The sequence below is a fragment of the Melospiza georgiana genome, chromosome 3, assembly GCF_028018845.1.
Source record: "Melospiza georgiana isolate bMelGeo1 chromosome 3, bMelGeo1.pri, whole genome shotgun sequence".
Taxonomy (NCBI): domain Eukaryota; kingdom Metazoa; phylum Chordata; class Aves; order Passeriformes; family Passerellidae; genus Melospiza; species Melospiza georgiana.
In genome coordinates this window covers 74,123,252-74,147,404 of record NC_080432.1, presented here as the reverse complement: position 1 = coordinate 74,147,404, position 24,153 = coordinate 74,123,252, and the positions used below count along the sequence as shown (strand labels likewise).

Below are 24,153 nucleotides of genomic sequence, written 5' to 3'. Positions count from 1 at the left end.
ACTACTGTACAGTGGGCTTCCTCACCTGGAGGCAGGAAGCCACTGGAGAGAGAGGCTGCTGACCCCCACAGTCCCAATTTTCCCCAGAGAGGCTAGAGAGGATCCTGACTTTGTGCAATACATCGTTGTACCGAAAATATCACTTGCTGAACTTTTGCATCAGGCTCCTTAGAACCTTTCTTGCATTCCAGCAGTTCAGCTCCCGTAGCCAGCCCTGCTGTACCGGCTGCACACACACCACAGCAACACCGAGGGGTGTTACCATTTTACCAGCACTGCTGTAACACTCCCAAAGCACCTGCCAAGCTGAGAAATAAAACATGCAAGTTGTGCTGAATGGTCATTGTGCACTGCTGGCAGGATATGTATGAGACAGGACACGGGGCATATCTCCTTGGGGAGCTGGATCAGGGGTTCCAGACCTTTCTTAGCACCTTGGGGTGCTCTGTCATGAGAGGCTGCATCTCCTCCAGCCTTTGGGCCACAGGGACTTGCCTGCATCGATCTCAAGAGCATGGCAGTCAGTTTGTGAAGTATCCTAAGTTAAGTGGGCTCCAGTGATGCACTGTCACATGGCAAAATCATTCTTCACATTCCACTTCCAGCTACTCATAAAGCTGGCTGCTCACTTCAGTGTGCAAAGCTGTGTTACTACAAAAAGCCCTAAATGCAAAGTTCATCCTCAGAGGAATTTAAAAAGAATAAACTTATCACATCCTTGGGGAAGGAAAAAAAAATAAAAGAAGGCAAGACAGCCTGGATAAAATTCACATGGACAACTCCTATCTGTGATTCATGTTAAATTGAAGAATTACGAGCAACGTTAAAATATTTGCATTCAAGTTCCTTTTGTGCCTATCCACCACAAACCTCACTTAGAAATACTTTTTTAATACTTTATAGGCGTTGATTTTCCAAAGAAATGGAAAATACCAGATTACCAGAGTCATCACATTTCCCAGAAACTTGCTGATTTCAATGAAGTCCCAGTTGAAAGTAGGCAGTTTTTTGAAACAACCTTGCCTTTGTGTTAGGTTTCTGCCTAGTATCCTTTCAGCTTGTCCATTGGGTTGGCCTCTGGCAGCCCACCTGGCACGCTGACAAAGACTCAACAGCCTGAAAACCTGAGATCCCTTTGGCAACTTAGTCCAAGATTCCTAGGCTTCATTGGGCTAAACTCTGAATCTTTCTGGCATATAAATTCCCTGAGCCTTTTTGAGAGGCAGCCCAGGAGTCTTGGTGATCCCAATGTCCTTTTCCATAAGCTTCTCTCCACCTGGTAAACTGCCAGGTGTTCTCTCAATAGGTAAGAAAAATCCTTCAGAAACACATGGAGATGGCCAAAGTTAAATCTCATGTCACCCTTTTAGACAGGGAACTTTTGGAGTCTCGGATCCACATGAAATTTAGTGACTGACCTGTCACTTTAATCAATGTGAAAATGTATTTGGAAATATTGGCACTACTTAGAGAGGGGAGGATCAATGCTTTGGCCAGCTGAAACAGTACACACACACTGGAGACACAAAACAGAAAGAGACAGTCAATTTTCAACACCTTGACTTGAAAAGTATCCTTGAAAACAAATTCTCCCTTCAGTTACACCAAACACCAACCTTGGTGACCTCTGTGTGTTTGAGCAAGTACAACACAGAGGTCAGAATTGGGCCTCTGGTGAATTTTGGTAAAAACAGCCTGCTTCTGTGCTGATGGATTTGCTGAGAGGATCCATCAGGAGCTGCTGTCCCCCTGCATGTTATGTTACCTGCTGCTGACAGGCTGATCCAGCTGTTCAGCTGGACTGGAGTGCACGGGGACTCCTGTCTACCTGTCAGCACAGGTGTCACCCCAGGTAGAAATGCAAACAAATAATGCTCTGAGTGGAGGGGACAAGTGAACCATTCCAAGAGAGGCCAGAGGGCATCCTGTTGACTCCTCATCTTCCTTTACCTTCCTGGCACATCAGAAAACTTAAGAAAAAGTAAGGAGGGGACTCCAGGAGGAGGGTATAGGTGCACCTATACCAGCAAATGAAATGGCGGAAGATGCCCAGGCTCCCTGGTTCTGGTGTATAGTACCAGCGCAGGAGCTGCTGGCTTGATTCAAGTGTTGGAGTCAGCACTTGCAAAATGCCTCCAGGATCTGTACCCAATCACCAGTATAGGCCAACTCTGAGCCAAGGTTGATAATGGAAAAAGGCATTCCTTGGGATGCACCCAGATATTGGGGTCATATAAGTATCATCTAAATTACTGGGTTCCATTGAGGCAATCAGTATAAGTAATGCCAAGGAAAACATCTTTTCTCACTCATCCCTCCCTTCAGAGCACACTGAGCACAAATTTGAGAAGTAAAGAAATAAGTTTCTTTGGGGGTTTTCTCCATTTTGCTATTGTACTAGAAAGAGTTTAAATGCCTGCTGAGGCACTAGCATCTGTCTCTTATCATGTATAACTTTTCTTGATTATTTCTAGAGCAGCAGACTAAACATGCAACTCTGACATAATGCAGCATCACATTTTTATTTCTGGTTTGTTCAAAAGACTGCACCAGCTGAAATAAGTCTCTAAAAAAGACCATATTTATGACCTCAATCCAAGCTAATGGGAGGGCTTGGATTATTGGTCACTAAAAGGAAAACAGGCTATTAGAGATTTTTCTCATATCCTGATGCTCTAACAACAGGGTAAGGGCTTTTACTACTAATCACTATTATTCCCAATATTTGTCCTAGTTCCTGATTCTCCAAGTCTTCAAAGAGGCCCATCAAGTGGATTTGGACACTCATGGACCTTTTCCCCTCTTTTAGGAGAACTGTAAAAACCCAATCCCATTCAGAAGTCACCATTAAAAGTCTCAAAAGAAGAAAATGCCAGTTTCCTTAATACCAGCATGGTCTAGGTAATGGAGAGTGATTTTCTGCTCTGCTAAACTGCCATTACTTCCCTGTCTTTGGAAGCTGTGTTCAGACTTTATAAGCTGCGGGTTCTTATAAGATGAAAACTGTAATGTAATTACAAAATTGGTGTTGTTAGCACGTTAATCCCGATTAAAACAAGGCTGCTAGCAAATTCCCTTAGTCCCAACAGACAAGCATGAAAGGAATAAATCCCCACAAGCATTTGTTTGAAAAGGCGGCAGTAAATGTCTCCACAAACAGCAAACAGAACTCATTATAGGAATCCTCCTTCTCTGGCTGCTTCTTTGACTGGAGGATATTCTATTTTCAGGCACTGGCAATATCTTTTCTATGGTACTGGAAGGGCACATCCAACCAGTTTCTATTGCAAGAGGTCATCACAAGCCAGGGACTTTCCATAAACCTTGCTTATGAGCTCATGAGTGTGGAAGTGTCATTTCTCACCATCCACGGAAGAAATTATATCTCCTGACTTCCCATATACCTAACAGGAAACAACCTTCTCCTTATCTCATAGAGCAGTGAGAAACCCGACATCTCCCGTCTTGGTGTAAATAACTGGGTCAGTCTCGTCCCATTCCTCTCTGCCTGCTTCATGCCAATGGCTGTGGTGCAGGCCCCAGCTATTTCTGTATTTGGAAACAACATTCTCATTCCTGCTAATGTGCCTCCTCCAGCACTGCTCTTGCAAGGACAAGCTAGCACACACAATGTAAATAAGAACATTTTTCAAGTGAATGCAATCTAGTAGCCCAGATCCTATTTTCAGAGGCAAACAAACCTTAAGGATCCTCATACAAAGACATCTAAAGTCTACATCTAGAGAAGTATTTCCACTCTTCAGAGGAGATAGGACACGTAAGAACAAGTTAGTCACCAAGTCCCATAATACAGTTGCTCAACCATAAGTATCAATAGCTTTTGAGTTATAGCATCATCATAGAATCACAGGATGGTTTGGACTAGAATGGGCCTTAAAGATAATCTAATTCCAATCCCCTGCCATAGGCAGGGACACTTTCCACTAGATCAATCTCTATCCAACCTGGTCTTGAACATTTCCAGGAATGGGGCAGCTACAGCTTCTCTGGGCAACCAGTTCTAGAATATCTTCCTCAGATTTAATGAAAACGTATTGTTTTTCATTTTAAAGACATTCTTCCTTCTCCTGTCACTACCTGCCTTTGTCAAAAGCCCCTTTCCATTTTTCTTCTAGGCTCCCTTTAGGTACTAGAAGGCCACAATTAGGTCACACCAAAGCCATCTCTTTTCCAGGCTGAAGAATCCAAATTTTCTCAGTCTTTTCTCATAGGAGAGGGGCTTCATCCCTCTAATCATCCTGGTGTCCCTCCCCTGGACTTGCTCTAAAAAGTCAGTGTCCTTCTTGTGCCTGGGACCCCAGGGCTGGATGCAGTGTTCCAGGCAGGGTCTTACAAGAGAGGAAGGGCAGAATCCCCTCCCTCACCCTGCTGGCCACGTTGCTTTGGAATCCAGCATACCATTGGCTTTCTAAGCTGCAGGAGCACATTGCTGGGTTATGCCCAGCCTCATCCATCAGCATTCCCAAGTCCTTCTCAGCAGGGCTGCTCTCCATCTGTTCACTGCCCAGCTTGTACTGGCACTGCGAGTTGTGCCAACACAGGTGCAGCACCTTGAACTTGGTCTTGCTAAACCTCATGAGATTCCCCAGGGCTTTTGTGCTTGTCCAGGCATCTTGGATTATCAAAGATCACTACATAGAACTATGGATGTGACACATGCCTTAAGCTCTGTATCCATCTAGACTGGTATGGAAACCAGGTAGGCTACCATCATGCATCTCAACAGCAGGAGAACCAAGGTTTGGCCAAGTTACTTGCTCCTTGAATGCCTTTGTAGACCTTAGCTCTGTTAAATGTTTTACCTATATTCTCTTCAGCATTTTGGAACAACTGCAGCAGTAAAGCAGGCCAGGCAATGCACTAAGTCATGTAGCATCTAGATTGTTCTGAAGTTGTTGACCCTCACACTCTGGTTACTCGGAAATCTAGTGATTATGAAATAGGGCCACAATAGGTAAGGAAAAAAAGAAAAGAAAAAAAAAGACTGCTGTGAAAAAAGTTATGCAGTTATGCTGTTTAAACTTCAAAAAGACATACCAGATGAATCAGCCACTTGTGGCTTGGGAATGAAAGGAGAAAGTCCATTGCATCACTAGGCAGCCGGGGGTTTGGAGGGATGTTGTCTTGGCAAGCAGTGTGAGTACATGCTACAGGCTATGTTCCAGAAAAAAAATGTGTCACTTTTCTTGAAAATGAGAATAATGTGCTCATTTGCATAATATGGCATGACTGTATTGTTGACAGAGCTAGAGTAAGGGAGTTCAGAGCCTGGGGCTTGCTTCTCTTCCTGGCTTCTTTGCTCAGCATGGTTTCTTTGCGTCATGCTGTTGCTGTCCAGGCCACATGATGAGGAAAGCATGACAGACTTTTAGTCTAAGAGGACTAAAAATGCCTCTGAGAAGGGTGTGGACAGGTAGGAAGGAGAGCAATACAGTGTAGTGACACTTAACCTTTAGGTTCTGTCCCTGTGCCTCATGGGGTACAGAGGGATTGGGGCACTGGTACTGCAGCACCGGTGCTGACAGTGTTCCAGCAGCCAAGAAGCACCAAGAGGTCAGACAAGGCTGTGAGGGGTGTGAAAGAACACTGTGGGACATTACAGCAGTGGCTTGTGGTCTTTAATTGCAGCTTTTCAGCTTATTACAGTGTAGTGGGGAGGATTTGTGGTCCGTGGTGACAGTCACAGTAGAAGCAGTGGGACCCTTCCAAAGAGGGGCCTGTTACATCAGTGCCTGTAATCCCAATAGGAGCAGTGCCATGACCCTCTTGCTCCTTTTGCTCTCCCATAGTAAATGTCTTCATGGGAGTGATGAAAGAAATACAATCATCACAAATGTCTGAGGCCAGATTCTCATCCCTCTGGGATTTCCATGAAGCCTACCCTGTAATACTCCCCCCCCCATCAAAGCGAAGCAGTTTGCACAATCACATTTTGTGTCTTCCTATGGTGGTTTGGGATTTCAGCACCCAAGTCCCCTGTAATAATTTCAGTTGAATATAATCGGTGGAACTAAGTAACAATGCTTAAAATGCAAGAAATCTGTCACCTGTGGTAGTTAATCCCTGTCAGCCATGGTTTTCTAAGTAACTGTCTGTCATACTGTGCTTTTGAGCACCAAGGCCTCCCAAGTCAGGGCCAATGCATCCTCCCACTAATCCATAAAATACTGCTACAGATCTAGTGGAAATACCACATCTGAGGAGATTATTCACAGGCTTCTCTGAAATACCCTGGCTTGTTTAAATAGATGTATTCAGACATGGATTGCGTAAATACAGACTCAGGAATTTCTTTGACCCGGGGCTATAAAATATATTACCAAGAACTCAGCACCTTGAATCTGATTAGACATGTAATTATATTGTTATCCAAACTAATTTCATGTCTGCATTTAATTTGAACTACTGCACTTCTCAAAATTATAGCAAGTCACTAGATTTTCATCAATATACGAATTTGCTATTATTAGAAGCAGCAAGGTATCTCCTGTGAACCAGAAAACTCACAGTGCCTGCAGATCAATTCTTCCAGTACAGTTGTCTGTACAAAGCTTTAGTTCCAACATAAAAGATACTTTAACACCAATCAATTACTATATTGTAATATATATTGCAAGTATTATACATTTGTAACACAATAGTTATTAATGTATTACATTCGTAATACGATAGTGCAATAATATCAGAGATTAGATTCTCACGAATACTTCTCTGATATATATATTCTCTTCATAAGCAAAACAATCTATTGGAAAATATTTCATCTCCTGTCTAAAAATACTTCGCTTATTTTGTTATTTTATCTTTAATTTTGAAGGGTTGTGTTGAATCTATAAGAAGAAATAAACGTTAGTAACGTTAGTGCATCGTAGCATGAATTCCGTGACTCATCGGGAAAGTTCACCCGCAGGCAAGATAAAGCCAAGACAGGCGGTAGAGCGGCAGGAAGGGCACGGGCGGGAGCTTTGGGACACGATCGGAGGGGACAGGGAAGGAGGGAACAGGGAAGGAGGGAACAGGGAAGGGAACCTGCGGGAGCCGCCCCCGCCCCGCCTGGCGCGGAGCCGCGGCGCCCCCGCGCGGGCGGCACGGGCACTGCAGCACTGCCCGGGGAACCGGCAGCGGCCGCAGCGAGAGAGCGAGCGAGAGAGCGAGAGAGGGAAACCCGTGTGCGTAAAGGGTTACAGGCTGCAGCCCGGGAGAACGTTCTAACAAGAACATTCTTCGTAAATGGAATTGAAATTCCAGGAGAATCTATTCCTCCAGGTCGTGTTGTTGCATCGTTTACTTCTTCACTGAGTTCCAACATAGTTTTAATAATGGCCTTGCCATCTTCTTCAAAGGAGAAGTAGGTCATGGAAATATAGAATGGTTTGGGTTGGAAGGGGCCTTAAACGTCATTAGTTCCAGCACCCCTGCCCTGGGCAGGAACACCTTCCACAAGACCAGTTTGCTCCAAGCCCCATCCAAACTGGCCACGAACACTTCCAGGGATGGGGCAGCCACAGCTTATCTGGACAACTTGTTTCACCACCCCCACAATAAAGAATTTTCTCCTAACATCTAATCTAAAAATCTTCTCTTTTAGTTTAAAACCTCTCCCCGTTGTCCTATCACTATCTGTCCATATGAAGAATCATTCTCCATCTTTTTTTTATACACTCTTTTTAAGTACTGAAAGGCCAACTCGTATTCAGAGATGAACTTGTAAACATAATGGCCCATGTAATTTTTGCACTTTTCATTTCACAGATAGCCAAATGCCCAAATTTTCAATGAATTTCCATGATATCTGGTACCCAGTTCAATGTGCTGCTATGAAGAGAGTTTCAGCAAGTAGAAGAAAGAAGAAAAAATATTCAGGAACAAATCTCTGGGAAGAAGAAAGAAGGGATATGAGCAGGGAGGGTGATGTACGCAAAAATATATCCCAATGCTAGCAAAGAACTGCTGGTAGAATCTTCTCTTGGGTCTAAACTGAAACACAAACTGACTAGGAGTAACATTACACTGTCACACAAAAATTTTCATTTTTAAAAATAGTAGTGAAAGGAGCAAAAGGACGAGCAAAGATGACCCTTCTATGCTAAATTGCTTTACCATAACAGTATAGGTCTAGAGGGCAGATCTTTTCACAAATGGCAGCAGAATGGAGGTGGTAACATTAAACCATGTACAAACTGCACAGAGGACTCCAAACTAGCTATCCTCAGAGTAGAAGAGAATTACGACTCGGTTTTAAGTATTTTCCAGAGATCAGTTTTCCTTGTCATTTGTTAAGATACCAGCTTGATTAAAACAGAAACAGTAAAACTGTGCCTAGATAAGTCTCTAGTTAGATAAAGATATCTTATTCTTAGTATATCCACACACATGTAAATACATATATCCTGGTCCATGACTGAATGGGAAACCATTACATGTCATTCCAACACACTTAAAGAACTGTGGCTGGGAAGTCACAGCTGAATGATTTTGGCTAATCACCAAGTGAGTAATGTCAAACACTGAATGTCTGGACAGTTTCCATTCAAATAACATTTCATCTTGGGCCAACAGTATTTACAAACCACTGGAATGAAATCCCATACTGTCATTTATCCATTAGTAAGAGACAGCATTACAGCTGGGTAAGATGCAGACTTACCTCTGCATGGAAGTCTCCCAGTTCTCCCAGTGGTTGGTAGCTCTTTCTGAGCCTCCCACACCAGTTCTGCAGGTCTCCCCTGCTCACCTCTGGGCATCTTAGAGGGCATTTACAAATTCAGAGAGGGATTCAGCAGTTATGTGGGTGTATATTCAGGTAATCAGTAACTGGTTCCCTGAAGTTTAAGGTGTCCTTTTACATTTAAAGTTTTACTGTTCCAGTAACAACAAATGATAAAGGCAGATATTGGTCACTACTTAATGTGTGTATCCAAACTTTCCCCTGCTCTCCAGTCCTAGGCAGTGGTGGTAAAAAATGGAGAAGGTGTAAAATATTCCCATAGAGCTACACAACAAGAAGAGCATATTTTCACATCTTGATCTTGCTCCTGTCTTTCTGCATTCTCTTCACCTCCTCTGAATCTCTATTCCTTCATCTGACCTGCACCCTGAACCTCCTTGGATGGTTATCTGTTCTCAGAACAAAGCCACTTCCCCTGCAGCTACTCCCTAATTGTGACATACTCCCACAGAGCTCAGTGAGGCATCAAAAACCACTGACTTTGGTTTTGAGGCAGGAATGGGCAAAATTGATAAAAATTTAGCACCCTCAACATCAAGAGCTACTGCCAGGCTTGTGGAACTCCCCCCACACTGGTGTAGGAAAGCCTGGATTATCTCTGCTAAAGTTTAAAAACAAAAAATATTCTCTCTGTAACAAAGAAGGCCAGATTACTAGTATCATTATTGAGTACCATAAAAGAGAGTTTAGCCAGATGTTTTTCAATACTTGTCCAGAAATTTCTCCATGTAAGAAGGCATAGGGGTCAGTATGACATTCTATCAGGAAAGTCTCCAGAGAAGTTGCCTTTGAAGATATCATTGAGATCCATCTAACTGCAGGTGAATTTCACCTGCATAGCTCAGTAGTTCCACACAGACAAAAATCTAATCTGCTTTAGGCTCGTGTGGACTTACAAGTTCAAGCCAATGTGATTCCTGCACTGGTTTGTAAAGAATCATAGAATCACAGAAATGTTTTGGTTGGAAGGGATCTTTGAAGATCACCTCTGCCATGGGTATTGGCATCTTTCACTAGATCAGGTTGCTCAGAGCCCAATCCAGCCTGACCTTGAACAGATCCAGTGATGAGGCATCCACGGCTTCTGTGGGCAGCCTTGTTCCAGTGCTGCACCACACTCAGCATAAAAAATTTCTTCCTCTCGTGCAAGCACAAATGTACTCTATTATATCATCTCCACAGCCAATATACAAAGTTTTAATGTTCCTAAGGGGACCGGATCCTTTATGGGAGAGGTCTGTAGCAGCAACAAATTCCTCAACATCTCAACCTGATTTAAAGCAATAAAGTATTTGAATACCTAATTATGTGACAATGGTCTAGAGTTTGAATTGAGACACATTTTAGCCTGAAGACCATCACACACCTGTGCTGGAGCAGACACTCTGCAATGGGATTCATGTTGCAATACCAAGAATCCCTTGGGATGTGGGTGTGGTGGTCAGACATTTCCAAATACTAGTGTCCAGCTCCTAATGGGAGCTGCTAAACCAGGGCTGGTTTCATGGGTCATGGCAAAGTGAGGGACTCAGAAATTTCAATAGTCTGAGCAAATCTTCTAATGGGCCATATTTTCTTTTCAGGGAAAAAAAATAAGGAGGAAAAAAGGAAAAAATCCAACAAAGATGAAAGCAAGGAGACAAGACAGGAAGGCAAAGGGCGAGCAGCCCGAAGACAAAACCGAGAACAGAGGGAAAGCAACAACAAAACGCAGCCGAAGAAAAGGAAAGCCCCAAACAAAGAACAGGACCTGGCACCAGCTGACACTGCACAATAATGGCCCTCCATGATTGTTTAAGTCTTATGATGCTGCTATCTCTTCCAGATCGCCCTGACATGTGTTCCAACCATTCAGGCCGCAAATGGACAATGCTACCAGTTATTATTAAACTTTAAACAACATTCCAAATACTTCCTATATTCTCCAAGCAACCATAGTTTATTAAAGAGATTGACATGAGCCAAGGAAAAAAAAAATCTAAAGATGGGATCCTTTAAAACTGTTATATTATATGCTTCCATGCATCTGTAAAAGGCAATTAAGAAATTTTGTATATAATAATAATAGGGTATAAAATATAGCAATATAATAATGAATGACTTTCAGATGAACAATGTTCTTTTTCTTTGTAAAATATTTTTCAAGTTATTGTTTAAGTATGAGGCAAGAGATATGTCTAAATCAAAGATGAAAATCGTATCCCTTCATATATTGTACATAATTAAGAGAAGGAGGAAAACATTTCTGAAGAGCCAGTAGGAGCCCAAGGTTTTACAACCTCTGGTGGAGCAGGATGGGATTGCCCTGTGTTTTCCCGGTCCATGCTCCAGACATGGGTGAGAAACATCAGGAGAAAGCCAGCAGGGCTTCAGCTGCTGAGGGATAAGAAGCAGAAGCATCTGCAGCTTTGAAGACTGAATCCCTGAGGCAGAAGGAAACTGAGCTCAGCTCGAATAACGCTCTTATCTTTGGACAACACAATGTTTTCTGGTCTAAACAGTGGTACCGTGTGCTGTTTTATGCTTTTTATACCTATGTGTAACTTAAGTCTACATTTCAAATCTTCTGGTGAATGACAAATCGTATTTGTAGGAGACAACGTTGAGTTAATAAAAACCAGAAAAGTAGATCATGTAAGTATGTGTTTTTCACAGTGATGGTGTCTTTTTCTACTGGGGAAGGGAATAATTTCATAGCTTCACAGACTGAAGAGGACACAACTTACACCCACACTGTGCATCTAGCAAAAGAGTATCCACGAAAATAAATTTACCAACGTATACAAATTACAAACTTCTGTCCAATTTTACTTAAATTCCTATTCTAGTTCTTCTCTCTGACACAGCAGAAGTGAAAGTCTCCATTGCTCAGTGGACAAACCAAATCCTGTGGTACCATTCAGGTTTGTTAGAGGCTAGAGCAGCCCATCAGTGAAACACAGGTTATGCTACACACTGATTGCTGCCCAGAAATGGACTTACCCTTTCCAGAAACATGTTGAGGAACCAACATACCTCACAATTTGTGTTCTGTTGCCATGTTTTGCCCAATGACAGCTGTCACGGGGGTAGCAGCCCACCCACTGTGGAGCATGGACTAGAACAGGTGGCAGGAGTCAGTTCCCCTCCCTGTTCACTATTTCTGTTTCTCACAGTGAGTTTGACTTTAAAAAATACTCTGTCCAACACTGAAGCCTGTCTCTCAGGCTGAGGACACCTGAGTGACAGGTGCCAGTGACTTTCCAAGTAATATCCTAATCATCCAGACAGCAATGTGGGATGGTCTCCTACAGTTTGCTTTGTAAGAGCTTTGTCTCTAATGATACATGTAGATGCAGTAGTCTAACCACATGGTGTTTAAGGCTTCCACAGTTTGCCTCCTACATTAATGAAAATTCATTAAAACTTTCTGTAACTAGTCCCTGATTTTATGCATTTATTGTATTTTTTCAGTCTTTCAGAAGACTGAAGGGCTGAATATTATAGAGAAGAGTATCATGTAACACTCCTCACACACAATGGAGTCTGAATGGGTAAGAGAGCAAAGCAGGGTGTGCTGAATGCCTGTGAGGGGCACCTAGCAGAGGGAGGCTGGAGCAGGGGTGACTATTTGTGAGCTCCCAGCTCCATTGCATAACTTGTTTATATCCTCCTCCAGAGTAGTCTGGTCTCAGTCTCCCACTGCTGACCCAAGCAGCAGCAGTCAAATCCCTCCACCAACATCTTCCCACCTTGTTGGCAGCAGCAGCTGAGGAGGAGCTGGTCTTAGAGTAGTGGAAGGTGCAGAACCTGTGTGCACCACTGAGGCTCTGGATGATGCTGAAGGAGAGGAAAGGAGAAATCCTCATGCTGCCAGACTCAGAAGCTGGCACCAGAGGAGGTGCAAGTAGCAGTTCTGGGCTGAGAGGTATTGGTATCACAACAGAAAGGGGAACCCAGTGCTTCAGACTCTCTCCTACAGCTGCAGTCATTCATCTGTCTGCAGTGCTGGTGGGCAAACAGGGATATTCAGCTGCTCGGAAAGAATTTACTGTTCAATTTACTTCCTCCAAAGACAGGTTTTTGGCCAGATGAAGCATCCCCACTTGGATTCAGCAAACTAGGTCAGCAGCTGGACCACATGAATAGTTGCACTCAGGGAAGATTTGTCTGCAACTCTTAAAACTTACGAGTAGGATTGTTTTTTCCCTGCCTTGATTAAATATAGGAGCTAAATGGCAAGGGTGTTTGGTATGGAAGAATTGCTTTTGATAGAAGCACAAACAAAATCTATAAAAATGAACAAGAGTGTTCAGAGAGCAATTAAGAAAAAAAAGGAAAAAGCAAAACTAGATACTATACCCAAAATGTCCATGATCTCAGTTATTCTCTACTACAACACTTGGAGGAGTCAAAGGAATGCCATTTATCTGGCAAAGATAAACAGAAGACTGGAAAAGCAGTATCAAGTAGTTCAAGAATTACAGACTGAGGGAAAAGAAAGAGGGAGAAAGGAAAAGAAAGTAATTTAGGATACAAATGTGAGCTCTGTTATACACTGTCACAAAAAACTTTATTATAAATCCTCTGCTTACACAAGAGGCAGTGACAAGTCTGTTTTACCAAAAGCAGAACTTGGAATGCTGTTACCTTTCAGCAAGAAATAAAAATGTAAACAGAATTTGGCACCTGCCAGTAATAATTTATAGCATTAGTACCTGAAAAAACATGCTACCTCTTTCCTGGAAATGAACAAGGAAGTTGCTCTCATGTTGCTTCCTGCCACACAGGAAAATGTTTGATAATATTGCCTATAGCCATGGTGAAGCACTAAGAAGTATATCCAAGTCACTTGGGCAACTAAAATTTTCTCAAGCCCTTGCACAGAATGTAGACCACCCTGCTGGTAGGTGAACTACTCAATTGGGACTCCCAAGAAACTGAAGGAAAATATGGATCTTTGTAGGCCAAATGTATTGCAATAACACCTTTTGCCCATCCAGTAATAAATGTGTAAAATCAGGAGTCAATGATCTTACATGCTAGGAAGAGCTAGTGAGAACCCCTAGGACCTTACTGGAGAAGATTTGATTAGGTTATAGGAGTAGCTGTGACTCAATCGGTGCAAAACTTCTTGCCTGACAATTGCTTTCCAGTTAAAAATTACCTCAAAATCTTCAGAGTCGATTTGAAATGAATCCCAGAGAATTATGAACAGCTTTTCTTAAAATGGAACCTAAATTGAATGGACATTAATTAGAAGCCAAATTCATAGTGTGCTAATTATTAAAGAATATATCTGAAATAAAATACTAAATATCAGTTAAGGCCAGTAGATAAACACACATTGAGTGCTATTTCTGACAGTTAAGCTGCTCAAAGAATTGTCATCAGTAACAAAGAGACAGAAAACCAAACAACTGTTATGTCCCAGGCTTCAGACCTGTCTGACCAAGCTGTATCTTGTTCTCTCACCTGAAGATCCAAATAAAGGAATCCAATGTTAAAGAGTTTAAGTGCTGAACTCCTGAACCCTTTACTGCATTTGTCCCAGCAGCTTTATTCTGAGCCGCCACAGCAGAGTTGTCAGGCTGACCAATGCACTAAATAAATGAGAGGTTTTGATGTACCCTGTAGCAAAGTGGCAGCAGAAGAACCCATCAGCAGAATGGGACCATCATCACCACCATCATTGCCCACAACGAAGGTCTTGCGTCGCTACCAACAGCCTCTGTGTGCTTGTGGTTGATGTGCTGACGGGAAAGCAGCACATGAATATTGTTATTAATTCAGAAGAATTCCTCTACAGCCCTCATGAGTCACTATAATTATTTTTTTGTTTCTGTGGTTTTAGGCTCTGCAACTTATTGAAGGCTGAGCTTTCTGATGCAGCACGAATTTACCATGACACTTGTACTTACTTGCTATGCATTGTTATTTGCAGAGACAGGACTGGGTTTAGTTTACATGGTTCACATGAAGTTGCACAAATTCAAACAAAAACCTCTGCACAGGATGACATAACAGCTGATCATGGGAGCTGCTCTTCAAAGTGACATTCTGCAAGCATCAGCTGCAGCTTCAGTCTTTCCTGAGTCCATCAGCAAGGGCTTGGTCACATTTGTAGGCTCAGATCTGCTACTCCACTGCTATTATTTAGTACAAAACTTACTCATTAAAGACCTTGCACTCTTACAAGCAAGCACACTCTGTTGTTACATATCCACAAATAATTTTCTCATGTGGCCTCTTCTTAATAGGGGTTTGGATTTTTCCTAGTGTTTTGCAATAATTTGGCATAATTTAAAGAGAAGTGAAGTCAGCATGTTTGTTCACCATTTTAATAATGCATCTGCCCATTACATCTTCCTCTCCTCTAACTTCACTGTGATACTCCTGGTGGGTTAGGCCTGCCCTTTCAGATCTGGAATGCTAATTGCATTTAAAAAGTAGGAGTACCCATTGATTGGTTTGACACAAAGATTTCTGTGTTTTCATGTGCAAATTCTTGTTGATATTATATCTTGAGTGATATTGACACTAACACTCAGTGTTTCAGAGTGCTAACAGTGTCCATATAAAGTAAAGTGAAACCAAACAGTCTTACTAGCAGACTCACCTGTAATCATGGAATCTCAGCCAGGGAAAAGAAGGGTAGGGTAGGCAGGCTATCTTGGATAAAATTGGCAGCACAGCTTCTTCTGTAGTCACTACTGTGGAAGCAGAACAAATCCTGCAGGTGCCACCAAAATATGAGGCCATATAGCAAGGACAGGAGAGAAAAAAGTTGGTCTGCCACCTTTAAAAGGATGATGTGAACAAAATTAATCTAGTAACAGCAACCACATTTTCTTGTATAAAGGGAATAAAGCACTAGGATAAATGATCTCAGAATGAAACCAATGGGATTAAATTAATTTAGTTCTCAATGTGCATATAGAAGGAAACCAGATATGCGACAAATTAATGTAGAGAAGGGAACAGAGTGCTGGCTGGCTGCAGATAAGCAGGAAGCTGAAAAACATGTTGTCACTATTATTTAATCTATGCATTATGTAATCTCTACTCATTTACAGTCTACTCCAGTACTCCTGTGTCAAAACAGGTTCTTAAAGTTCTACAGATGTTCATACAGACATTGTCCAGGGGGAAGCAGTACAGGAACTAATACCTTGCTCTAGTAAAAATCTGTGTTTTCCCAGAACATAATATTAAGGAACTGCTTTTGTGATTTTGAGGTAATTTTTGTGACTGAAAAACAGGAGGGTAGTTCCATTCCTACTTTAGGCTATAGCATCAAATAGCTGGTTTTACAAATGATTCAATCCTTACTATATCATCCATGTACTGTTTAAATATCTAGCAGTTCATAAAGGAAGCTGCCATGAGAAAGGAAAATGTGGGTAATATTTCTTATGGAAATCAGTATAATCTGCTTAGGGCTGTGTTCCTTTTTCATAAGAAATGATGTATTGGTTTAGTCTGCTGTCAAAGTTGAACAATGGTAGAAACTAAAAAACATCTCAGAGCAAAAGCACAATTTCAAATGGTAAAGGAGGTTATTTTTCACAGTGATGCTTTCTTCATAAAGTAAACCTCCAGTGAGTAAATTACAACAGAATCTTGTCCTATAGCTATTCTAATAATTTTGTTCTCTGACAGTTTCACACAGCAGGAGGGAAGTAAAATGAGTAAACTATGTCCACAAGACTCTGATGGATAACTATGTATTCCTGCTAGTTACTGGAAAAGTAATATCCAAAATAATAAACTCACGGTCATCCTTTTATCAGCCCTTTCACCCCCATAGCCCCCCTGCCATTACTCCTAAACTAGCTGATAAAAAGAAATCTGGTTTTGCAAGCCAGAGACCAAATAATGAACAAGGAGGTGCCAGCCTGTTTTTAAACCAGGAGATTCTTTGAACAGTGTTTGAAGAGCACAATTCTGTCACGTTTGGTGATAATGTCTCCCATGTCAGAGGTTTATGTCCTGCTGTCACTCTGCTCAGTAATAATACCTGAGATATTACTCTCTCCTAGTGCGTTACTTCCATTAAAGAGTGACTTTGACCATTCACAGAGTGTGAGGAGCTTCTATTTTTTCCACTTCTTTTTAAAACATACCCACCAGCCCCTGCTTTCTGTTCTGTAGATGTGCCTCATGTAGGATAACTAACCCAGTTCTGCTGAAAACAAGACTGAGTGGTTTGGATATCTCATGTGCCTGTCTGTGTGTGACTGGAGTCAGGGACAGAAGGACTGGTGGAGCCTGTGTAGGGGAATAGAATATAAGTAAATAAAGGTAGTATAGAAAGTAATCTTGCCCCTGAAGAGTTGCAGCTGGGTTAATTACTAAAGATTAGGAGCAGGCCTGACTTTAACAGGCCACAGCTGTAGCCAATAAGAAGAAGAGTGTTATAAAAGAGTGGATTGGGTGGTTGAGGGGAACTGGAGTCAGTTGGTTGCTGTGAGAAGAAGGAAGAGTCAGTGCCCAGAGGAGATGCCTACAAGAAACATCAAGGAGGTACAAAACTCTTACAATATGGAGACAACAATAGGGAACCTTTCCTATATAATGGCAACACATGCTGACCCCGATGTGGTTCGGGCAAAGGACTCAAGTACTAAACTATATGACCCTGCAGTGATTGGAAAAAGAACTTAAGTATTGACTAATGTGATCCTGTGGTGATTCAGGAAAGAAGACTTAAACATTAAGAAACGTGATCCCATACTGATCTGGGTAGAGAACTGAAAGAGGAAAAGCAATAAAACTGAAAGAGGAAGGGGAGAATTTGCTAAAGGAACTGTAAGGACTGGAAAAAGACTAGTTCTATTATTCAGTACAATGTGTTTATTGATTGGCGAAATATATCAATTGCAGCTAATAATGTTTGTTAAACATGAGTATAAAAGATTTTGGAGATAAGTACTTTGTAAACTGAGAAAAGCTGCAAAAGTGAACCAATACTCTGAAATATATATATATTCATACTATAATATGTTGTCTGAACATTCATATAACTATTAGTTCTGAATGAAATATATGAATGTGTAATAATGTTAATTTATTTGAACATGTTTGTGTTCTTCTAGAAATGCTGCAACTCTGTAATTAAAAGAAAAAGAGGGAATTGTAGGGGGATAGAATATAAGCACATAAAGGCAATATAGAAAGTAATCTCACCCCTTAAGAGTTGTAGCTGGGCTAATTACTAAAGATTAGGAACAGGTCCGACTTTAACAGGCCACAGCTGTAGCCAATAAGAAGAGTGCTATAAAAGAGTGGATTGGTTGGTTGAGGGAGAAGTGCAGTCAGTTGGCTGCTGTGAGGAGAAGGAACAGTCAGTACCTAGAGGAACTGCCTACAAGAAACATCAAGGAGGTATGAAACCCTTGCACTAAGGAGACAACAATATGGAACCTTTACTATATAGTGACAACAAGCCTGCACTTTGAATCAAACACCTCTCAAAGAGGGAGAATATTGGATGAGCCAAAATTACACTGCAAAACACCTTGAAAGCCTGCGGGAGACCATTCACACATTTTCGTCTCTTGTAGTCATCTTTAAGATGAGTCCCAAGGGTAGAGCCTGACCTCGTGGGCTACAGCTTTGGCCCATTTCTACACCTTTGGAATATGCTGTGCTATTTCTGTAGTATTCTCCTCACTACCGATGCTCAGCTCACTTCCTAATGGGATTTGTAACAAATGAACAGTCTTCTTGAATGTTAATTAAGTTGTTTACATTATAGTTAATGAATAGTGAGAGCTGAGCCACCTGCTACTCTCCATCCTGACAAATCCTCTTTGGAGTACCTTTTGGCGATAGCTTCCCAGATAATCTTGAGCAAGAGCACATATTCTACTCCTTATGAATCCTTTTACCTTGCTGGCATTATCTGAGCTCCAGTAGTGCATCAAACGATGTAATTAGCATCCCTCATCCGTGGTTTCTTTTCACAGCCTGTTTCCTACAACCTTACATTTGCTGTGCCAAATGCATTACTGAAGTCTAGACATATTGTAGTTGCTGCTTAGAGGAAAAGAAAAAGAAAACCAAGTATTCTCATGGCAGTAGAAATCTTGCTTGAGATATCAAATTCTTGTTTTGGTTTGTTTTCCTTTTTTTATACAAGAGTGAAATGCCAACACAAGAAAATTCTTTAAGCACATGCACCCAGAGACATTTTCAAAATTAATCCCGGGGGAGAGAAAAGAATGATAATTAAAAGTAACTATTTGAAAGTCAGCTGGGCACCTTAAGCTGGAATTCTGGTGCACCATTAGGGGGCCATCTCAATATAAGATCTTAAGAATGAAGGTTGTAGAAAGACTTAGGAGTTTTATTCAGCTGAGACAGACTTGCTCAGGGATAAGTAAGAATTCTTTGCAATTTTCTCATGGGTCCTGCAGGATCCTAGGAGCAACTTCTTACATTAGGAAATGCAGGTCCACTGCACTTTAGGGTCTGTCAGTGGGTGGTTAAGAAGCACAATGTGCACATTGTACCTAGGCTGTAATTAAAGAGGTATAAGCTATTTTTCAATATAGAAAGCTTTGTCTTCTGACTACAAGAATAAATAATCCATCACTCGGGAATGCTGGATAGTCATCCTTTCAGGCCTATAAATCATAGTTAACATGTTTTATAACCAGTTTTACTGAAATGTTATTTCACAAAAACACAGTAGCAGCGCCATGCATTGTGTTATTTATTGCTACACGGGGGAGCTGCAGAAGCATCCTCCTCATGGTTCAGCCATCTCCCCCTGTGGGAGAGCAATAACTGCCATGGTTTGAAGAACAGTTGACAGTATCAAAAGGAATCTCTGTATTTGACAAGTGGACATTCTGTGCTTGCTATAAGGCAACAGGTGATGCAAAGTGATCAGAGGATTACTTAAAGCATGCATTGACAGCACTGTGTATTGTTTTAAACAGTTTTTACCTTGATTTTTTTAATACCGTGACACAGATCTGTAGTCAAGGTGTCTTTGCACATGATTTTTGCAAGCAGTAACAGTGACTTACAGTTCTGTGTAAGGCTGGCTGTACAAACACAAGTTCCCTTACACAAGCTCTGCTGAAGCTGGTCTGAAGCTCCCACAGTCTCTTTCCTCTGCTAAGCACAAGAACAAATCTCTCAGATGGCTGTGGGCAAAGGCTGAGAAGGTTCCTGTGGGCTTCTGTGAAGCAGCAAGATGAAAATCAAAGGGGAGAATGCAGAGCACCACATGAAGGTAGGAGCATACAAATGCAGAGAGTAAGAAGAAAAGGCCCCTTAGGGAGCAGTGGTAATTCACAGCTGAATGTAAATAGTGTCAGATCACAAAGAAAGCAAACATCATACTGGGACACACATGCAGAAATATAGCCTGTAATATATATGAAAAAATTCTGTTCTACTCAGAAGTATCTGTTGAACTTCAATGTCCCCTTAAGGTACCACAGTTCAAAACAGAAGTGGTATAACTAGACATTGTTCAGGCAAAAGCATTGACAATGATCAAACTTAAAAAAAAAAAGCTTCAGAAAAGTGTTCCCACACCTACTTACCTATGAAGGAGATAATAGCCACACAGCAGCACTGCCAAGGATGAAAGGGATTTGGACACAAACGGGAATCAGCTGAAGGAAACAGAAATAAATAATTCTTTATCTGTACACATTTCTCCCTTTCTGGATATACTAAACAATATAACTCACTGAGAGCATTTAGCAAAAGAGAAAGCAAAACACAAGATTCCCAGCACTAAAACTACCATATCTCTTCCATCCCATCTGTAGCCAGTACCTAATTTTACCCTTTCTCAGGATGTGAGTGTTTGCATTCCTAGCTCCCTCATTCATTATTTTAGAAAAGAATAATACCTTTCCTACTCTTTTCCAAATAAAATTTACTCTCCTTGTTTCCCAGTGATTCAAAGAAGCACTGGAGCCTCCTAATTTGGAAGAAAAATGCAAAACATAAATGTTAATCATCTTTCTTAGAGGAAAAAAACTTGTGCTACCATGCTGGAAAACTGGTAGTGAGCTGGCCTAGCAAATTTCCTCCTTGATGGCCAGTTTCACTCTAATTTGGGGAGAAAAAAAATTAAGTGTGTGCAAAGCAGGTGTTCTACAGACAGATCCTGAGCTATGAGTCAGCATGTGCCGACTTCCCAATATCAAAATAGCCCTCCCACTCCAAATGCATCCTGAAAACAAGGATCCAGTACAGCTTTCATCAGAAAGCAGAGCAAAGAGCTACCTAATGTAGCCAGAATTAAAAAGTGAATTCTTGGATCCCCAGGTGTGTGCATCAATGTCTATGTCTACCCAAGCAAGTGATTTATTTCATGCATATGCAGTGACCTTCAAGCAAAACAAGCACATGCAAGGGGACAGGGAGAGTCCTAAACTCCAAATACCCAGATCCAGGACAGTGACATTTCACTGGACTAGCAGACAGGTTCCTACTGTATGACTGCTCCAATTCAGGCCATGCAAGCTAAGGCAGCTAGGATCATGTGGCCAGGAAGCAAAGCAACAGCCACTAAAAGAAGATCTGTTTTGGGATCTCTGACACTGCCCTCAGTGGCTGAGCAGAGTTACATCTGCTCACCAGCAAAACATGGGTGTGCAGGGCAGAAAGTGATGTGGCTGCTGAACTGATGTGAGCACAAGGAAGGATCTGTTTGAGGAAAGCAGTGGTTTAAGGAGTCCCTCCAAAGGAACTACAGGAGGCAGAAAACCAGACATGTAGAGGAAGAATGAAGCTACATGAACAACTGATGGGATAGGAAATCTGACCATAATATTAAGTCAGTAAAACCTATTTTACCTGGAACTTCTTGATTTCTAGCTTTGGATCATGTTTTTTCTCAAAGTTTTCATTACAAAAAGAAAAGAACTAGTCATCTGGTTTTTTAGTTTTGACCCTACACATGCAGGGTATTTCAGACTGCACAGCTGGTTGCAGCCTTAAACCTGGAGATAGAATGTGAGTGGGTGAGTCACATTAAAATTGTTCTCTTTCTTTTCTGACTCACTGCAGTTTTGTATTTCAAAATTTGAAGTCACTTTTGCACTGTCAGCCAGTTTAAATAATGTAGCAAATTCTTTAGATGCAATGTTCTCACTCATTTTCCACAGAAGCTTAGGCAATACTGAAGATCTACCAGGAGACTTTTTTTACTGACTTTTACTATTTGTCACTGTGTTCAGATGACCTGAACAATGTCTTCATTTTAAATTCAATGACACATTAACAAAACATGAGAAACATAAGACTTATGAAGCTCTTGGCCTTAACATCTGACAGTAATAAGGCTGTGAACAAATACTTACGTACACACACATCAGTATATTCTCAGCTGCAATTTAGAGAGCTTGTTTTGTGGTAGAAATCTTGAAATGCTACCTTTGTCTTTTTTTTTAACTCTATTTCCCACAATTCTATTAAGACAGAATGATCAAGACCAAGACTCCCAGCAATACCCAAAGGAAAGTGAAATGCAGGCCTGAAAAGGCATAAGAAGGGATTTCAGCTTATTTTTAATAGCTAAAAAAAATAATTCTGTGACAACTGTTAACCAGTGAGAGGCCTCCTATATAATTTTCTGGTTTCCAGTAACTATCAGGGCCTAAGTTGCTCCCTAAGGTGTTTGAAGTACATCCCTATGAGACTTTGCCTATCTTGGCAATGTCCTGCATAGCAGGTAGGTAATGAGAGAAGCATTTCAGTGACTCAGACCATGGGGCGATGCCTCCATAACCAACAGAGTCTGGCACGAAGCAATCTTCATGTGGGAAAAATCTGAACTACTGATTCAGGGGTTGCTAATTGGGGATATGAGACTCAGAGGGGCCTAACACTATCATTTTCTTCATTCTTGTGTTGTGGACTCATAATAATAGGTTAATTATGGTTTTAATTTTGGAAATAGAAATCATTGTTCTTCAACAAACAGGCCAGACATATAATGATTTCTTTGTTGCAAGTCTGGCAGAACACAATGCTTCTTGTTTGTAACAGCAACTGGACAATTTATTTGCATGCAGGAGGTAGTTTGTTCCACTGGATACCCTTTAGCCTTTAGTTTTCCATTGTTCAGAAATAACACAGTATACTACAATTACAATTATACTACAATAAGCCTTCAATTATTGGGTAAACAAATTTAATCAACCAAGAGCATGGCTCATACATAGCTGCAATTACCTGCAAAGTTATGGATACTGACAGACAATGGTACTGCCTTTCACTGCCTCATGAGAAATGACATAATTTAAATATGCTCAGCTATCAGTGAGACTCTCATTGTTAAAGAATATTATGGCAATTATTCTATTATAGCATTACTCCATCTTGCTACTCACACATGGACAGTGGAAAGATGAAAACTTTGGTGCCCCTTGTCCATACATTGTCTCTTTGCTGCCATCACACAGTGGGAATTTCTATGTATATCTCATATTTTAAAAAGAACGCAAGTGCAAGCTCTTGGGATCCAATTCTTCATCATCTGCCATCAGGACACAAAAGCCTTTGTAGCTTTGACCAGTGCAACAGCCTCTCTTTTGCTCACAGCTGCCCTTAAAACCCTTGTCTTCTACCAACACATGGATGCCTGGGTACAGGCAAGAGCAATCCCCAGCAAGAAAGAGCAGCTTCTGGTGCAGGAGTCAGTGAGCTGCTGGAGAACCACTCCTTGGCCAAATCGGCCCCTCTCACCTCTCTGTTTCAGGGCTGAGGCAAAGGACAAGGTTCACACTGAGATTACCATGCCCAATTTTCACTGTTGCCATGGAGGTGTCTGCACAGATAAGATGCCTTATCTGTGTCTTATCTGTTTTTGTCAGCATTAAATTGGCGAATAGAGTAGCAGAGGTTGGAGGGTAATGCAGTTGTCCAAAGGTAGGTGCCCAGGCCATTTTACATTCCCTATCAAACCTGTGCTGCCTTCCAAACAGAACATCAAAAAGGACACATCTCCTGGCAAAGCTTGTGTCCTATCCAAAATAATGCATGGCTGTCACCTGCCTTCGAAGTCACTTTGGGGCAAACTGAGTTGATCCAGTGGCTTCTCTGACTGTACTGCCCAGAGCTCAGTGCAGCTTCCTGAACAGCTCATGGATTGCCATCCGAGATGCCCTGGGACAGCCTGCCTGGAGTTCAGACACCACTGCAGACCTGGGTGTCCCAAAGGCACTGTGTTAGATGTACCAGCCCCCAGTGGGTGTCTCAGAAACTCTACAGCATCTCAAGAGGCCCAAGAAACATGCACATAGACACCTGAAGCCTACCTACATTTCCACAACTTTAAATGAGTGGCATATCTGTGGACACTTAGGCTGAAGTGTATTTAATACTCATATTGAATCTCCCAGTATGACCCAGATTTGACCTGCTCCTTTTGGTTTAAAAGTTTATAC

The 24,153-nt window shown here is 41.6% G+C and overlaps 1 protein-coding gene across 1 annotated transcript in view; it reads left to right on the top strand.

Annotated features, from left to right (window-relative positions):
* RSPO3 (R-spondin 3) overlaps nt 1-11,527 on the top strand; it is a 58,367-nt gene extending 46,840 nt beyond the window's left edge. The window contains exon 5 of the mRNA XM_058020387.1: nt 10,333-11,527. Within this exon, the coding sequence (XP_057876370.1) occupies nt 10,333-10,526 (194 nt within the window). The 3' untranslated portion in view covers nt 10,527-11,527. The remainder of the gene's footprint in view (nt 1-10,332) is intronic.
* The last annotated feature ends 12,626 nt before the right edge of the window (nt 11,528-24,153 follow it).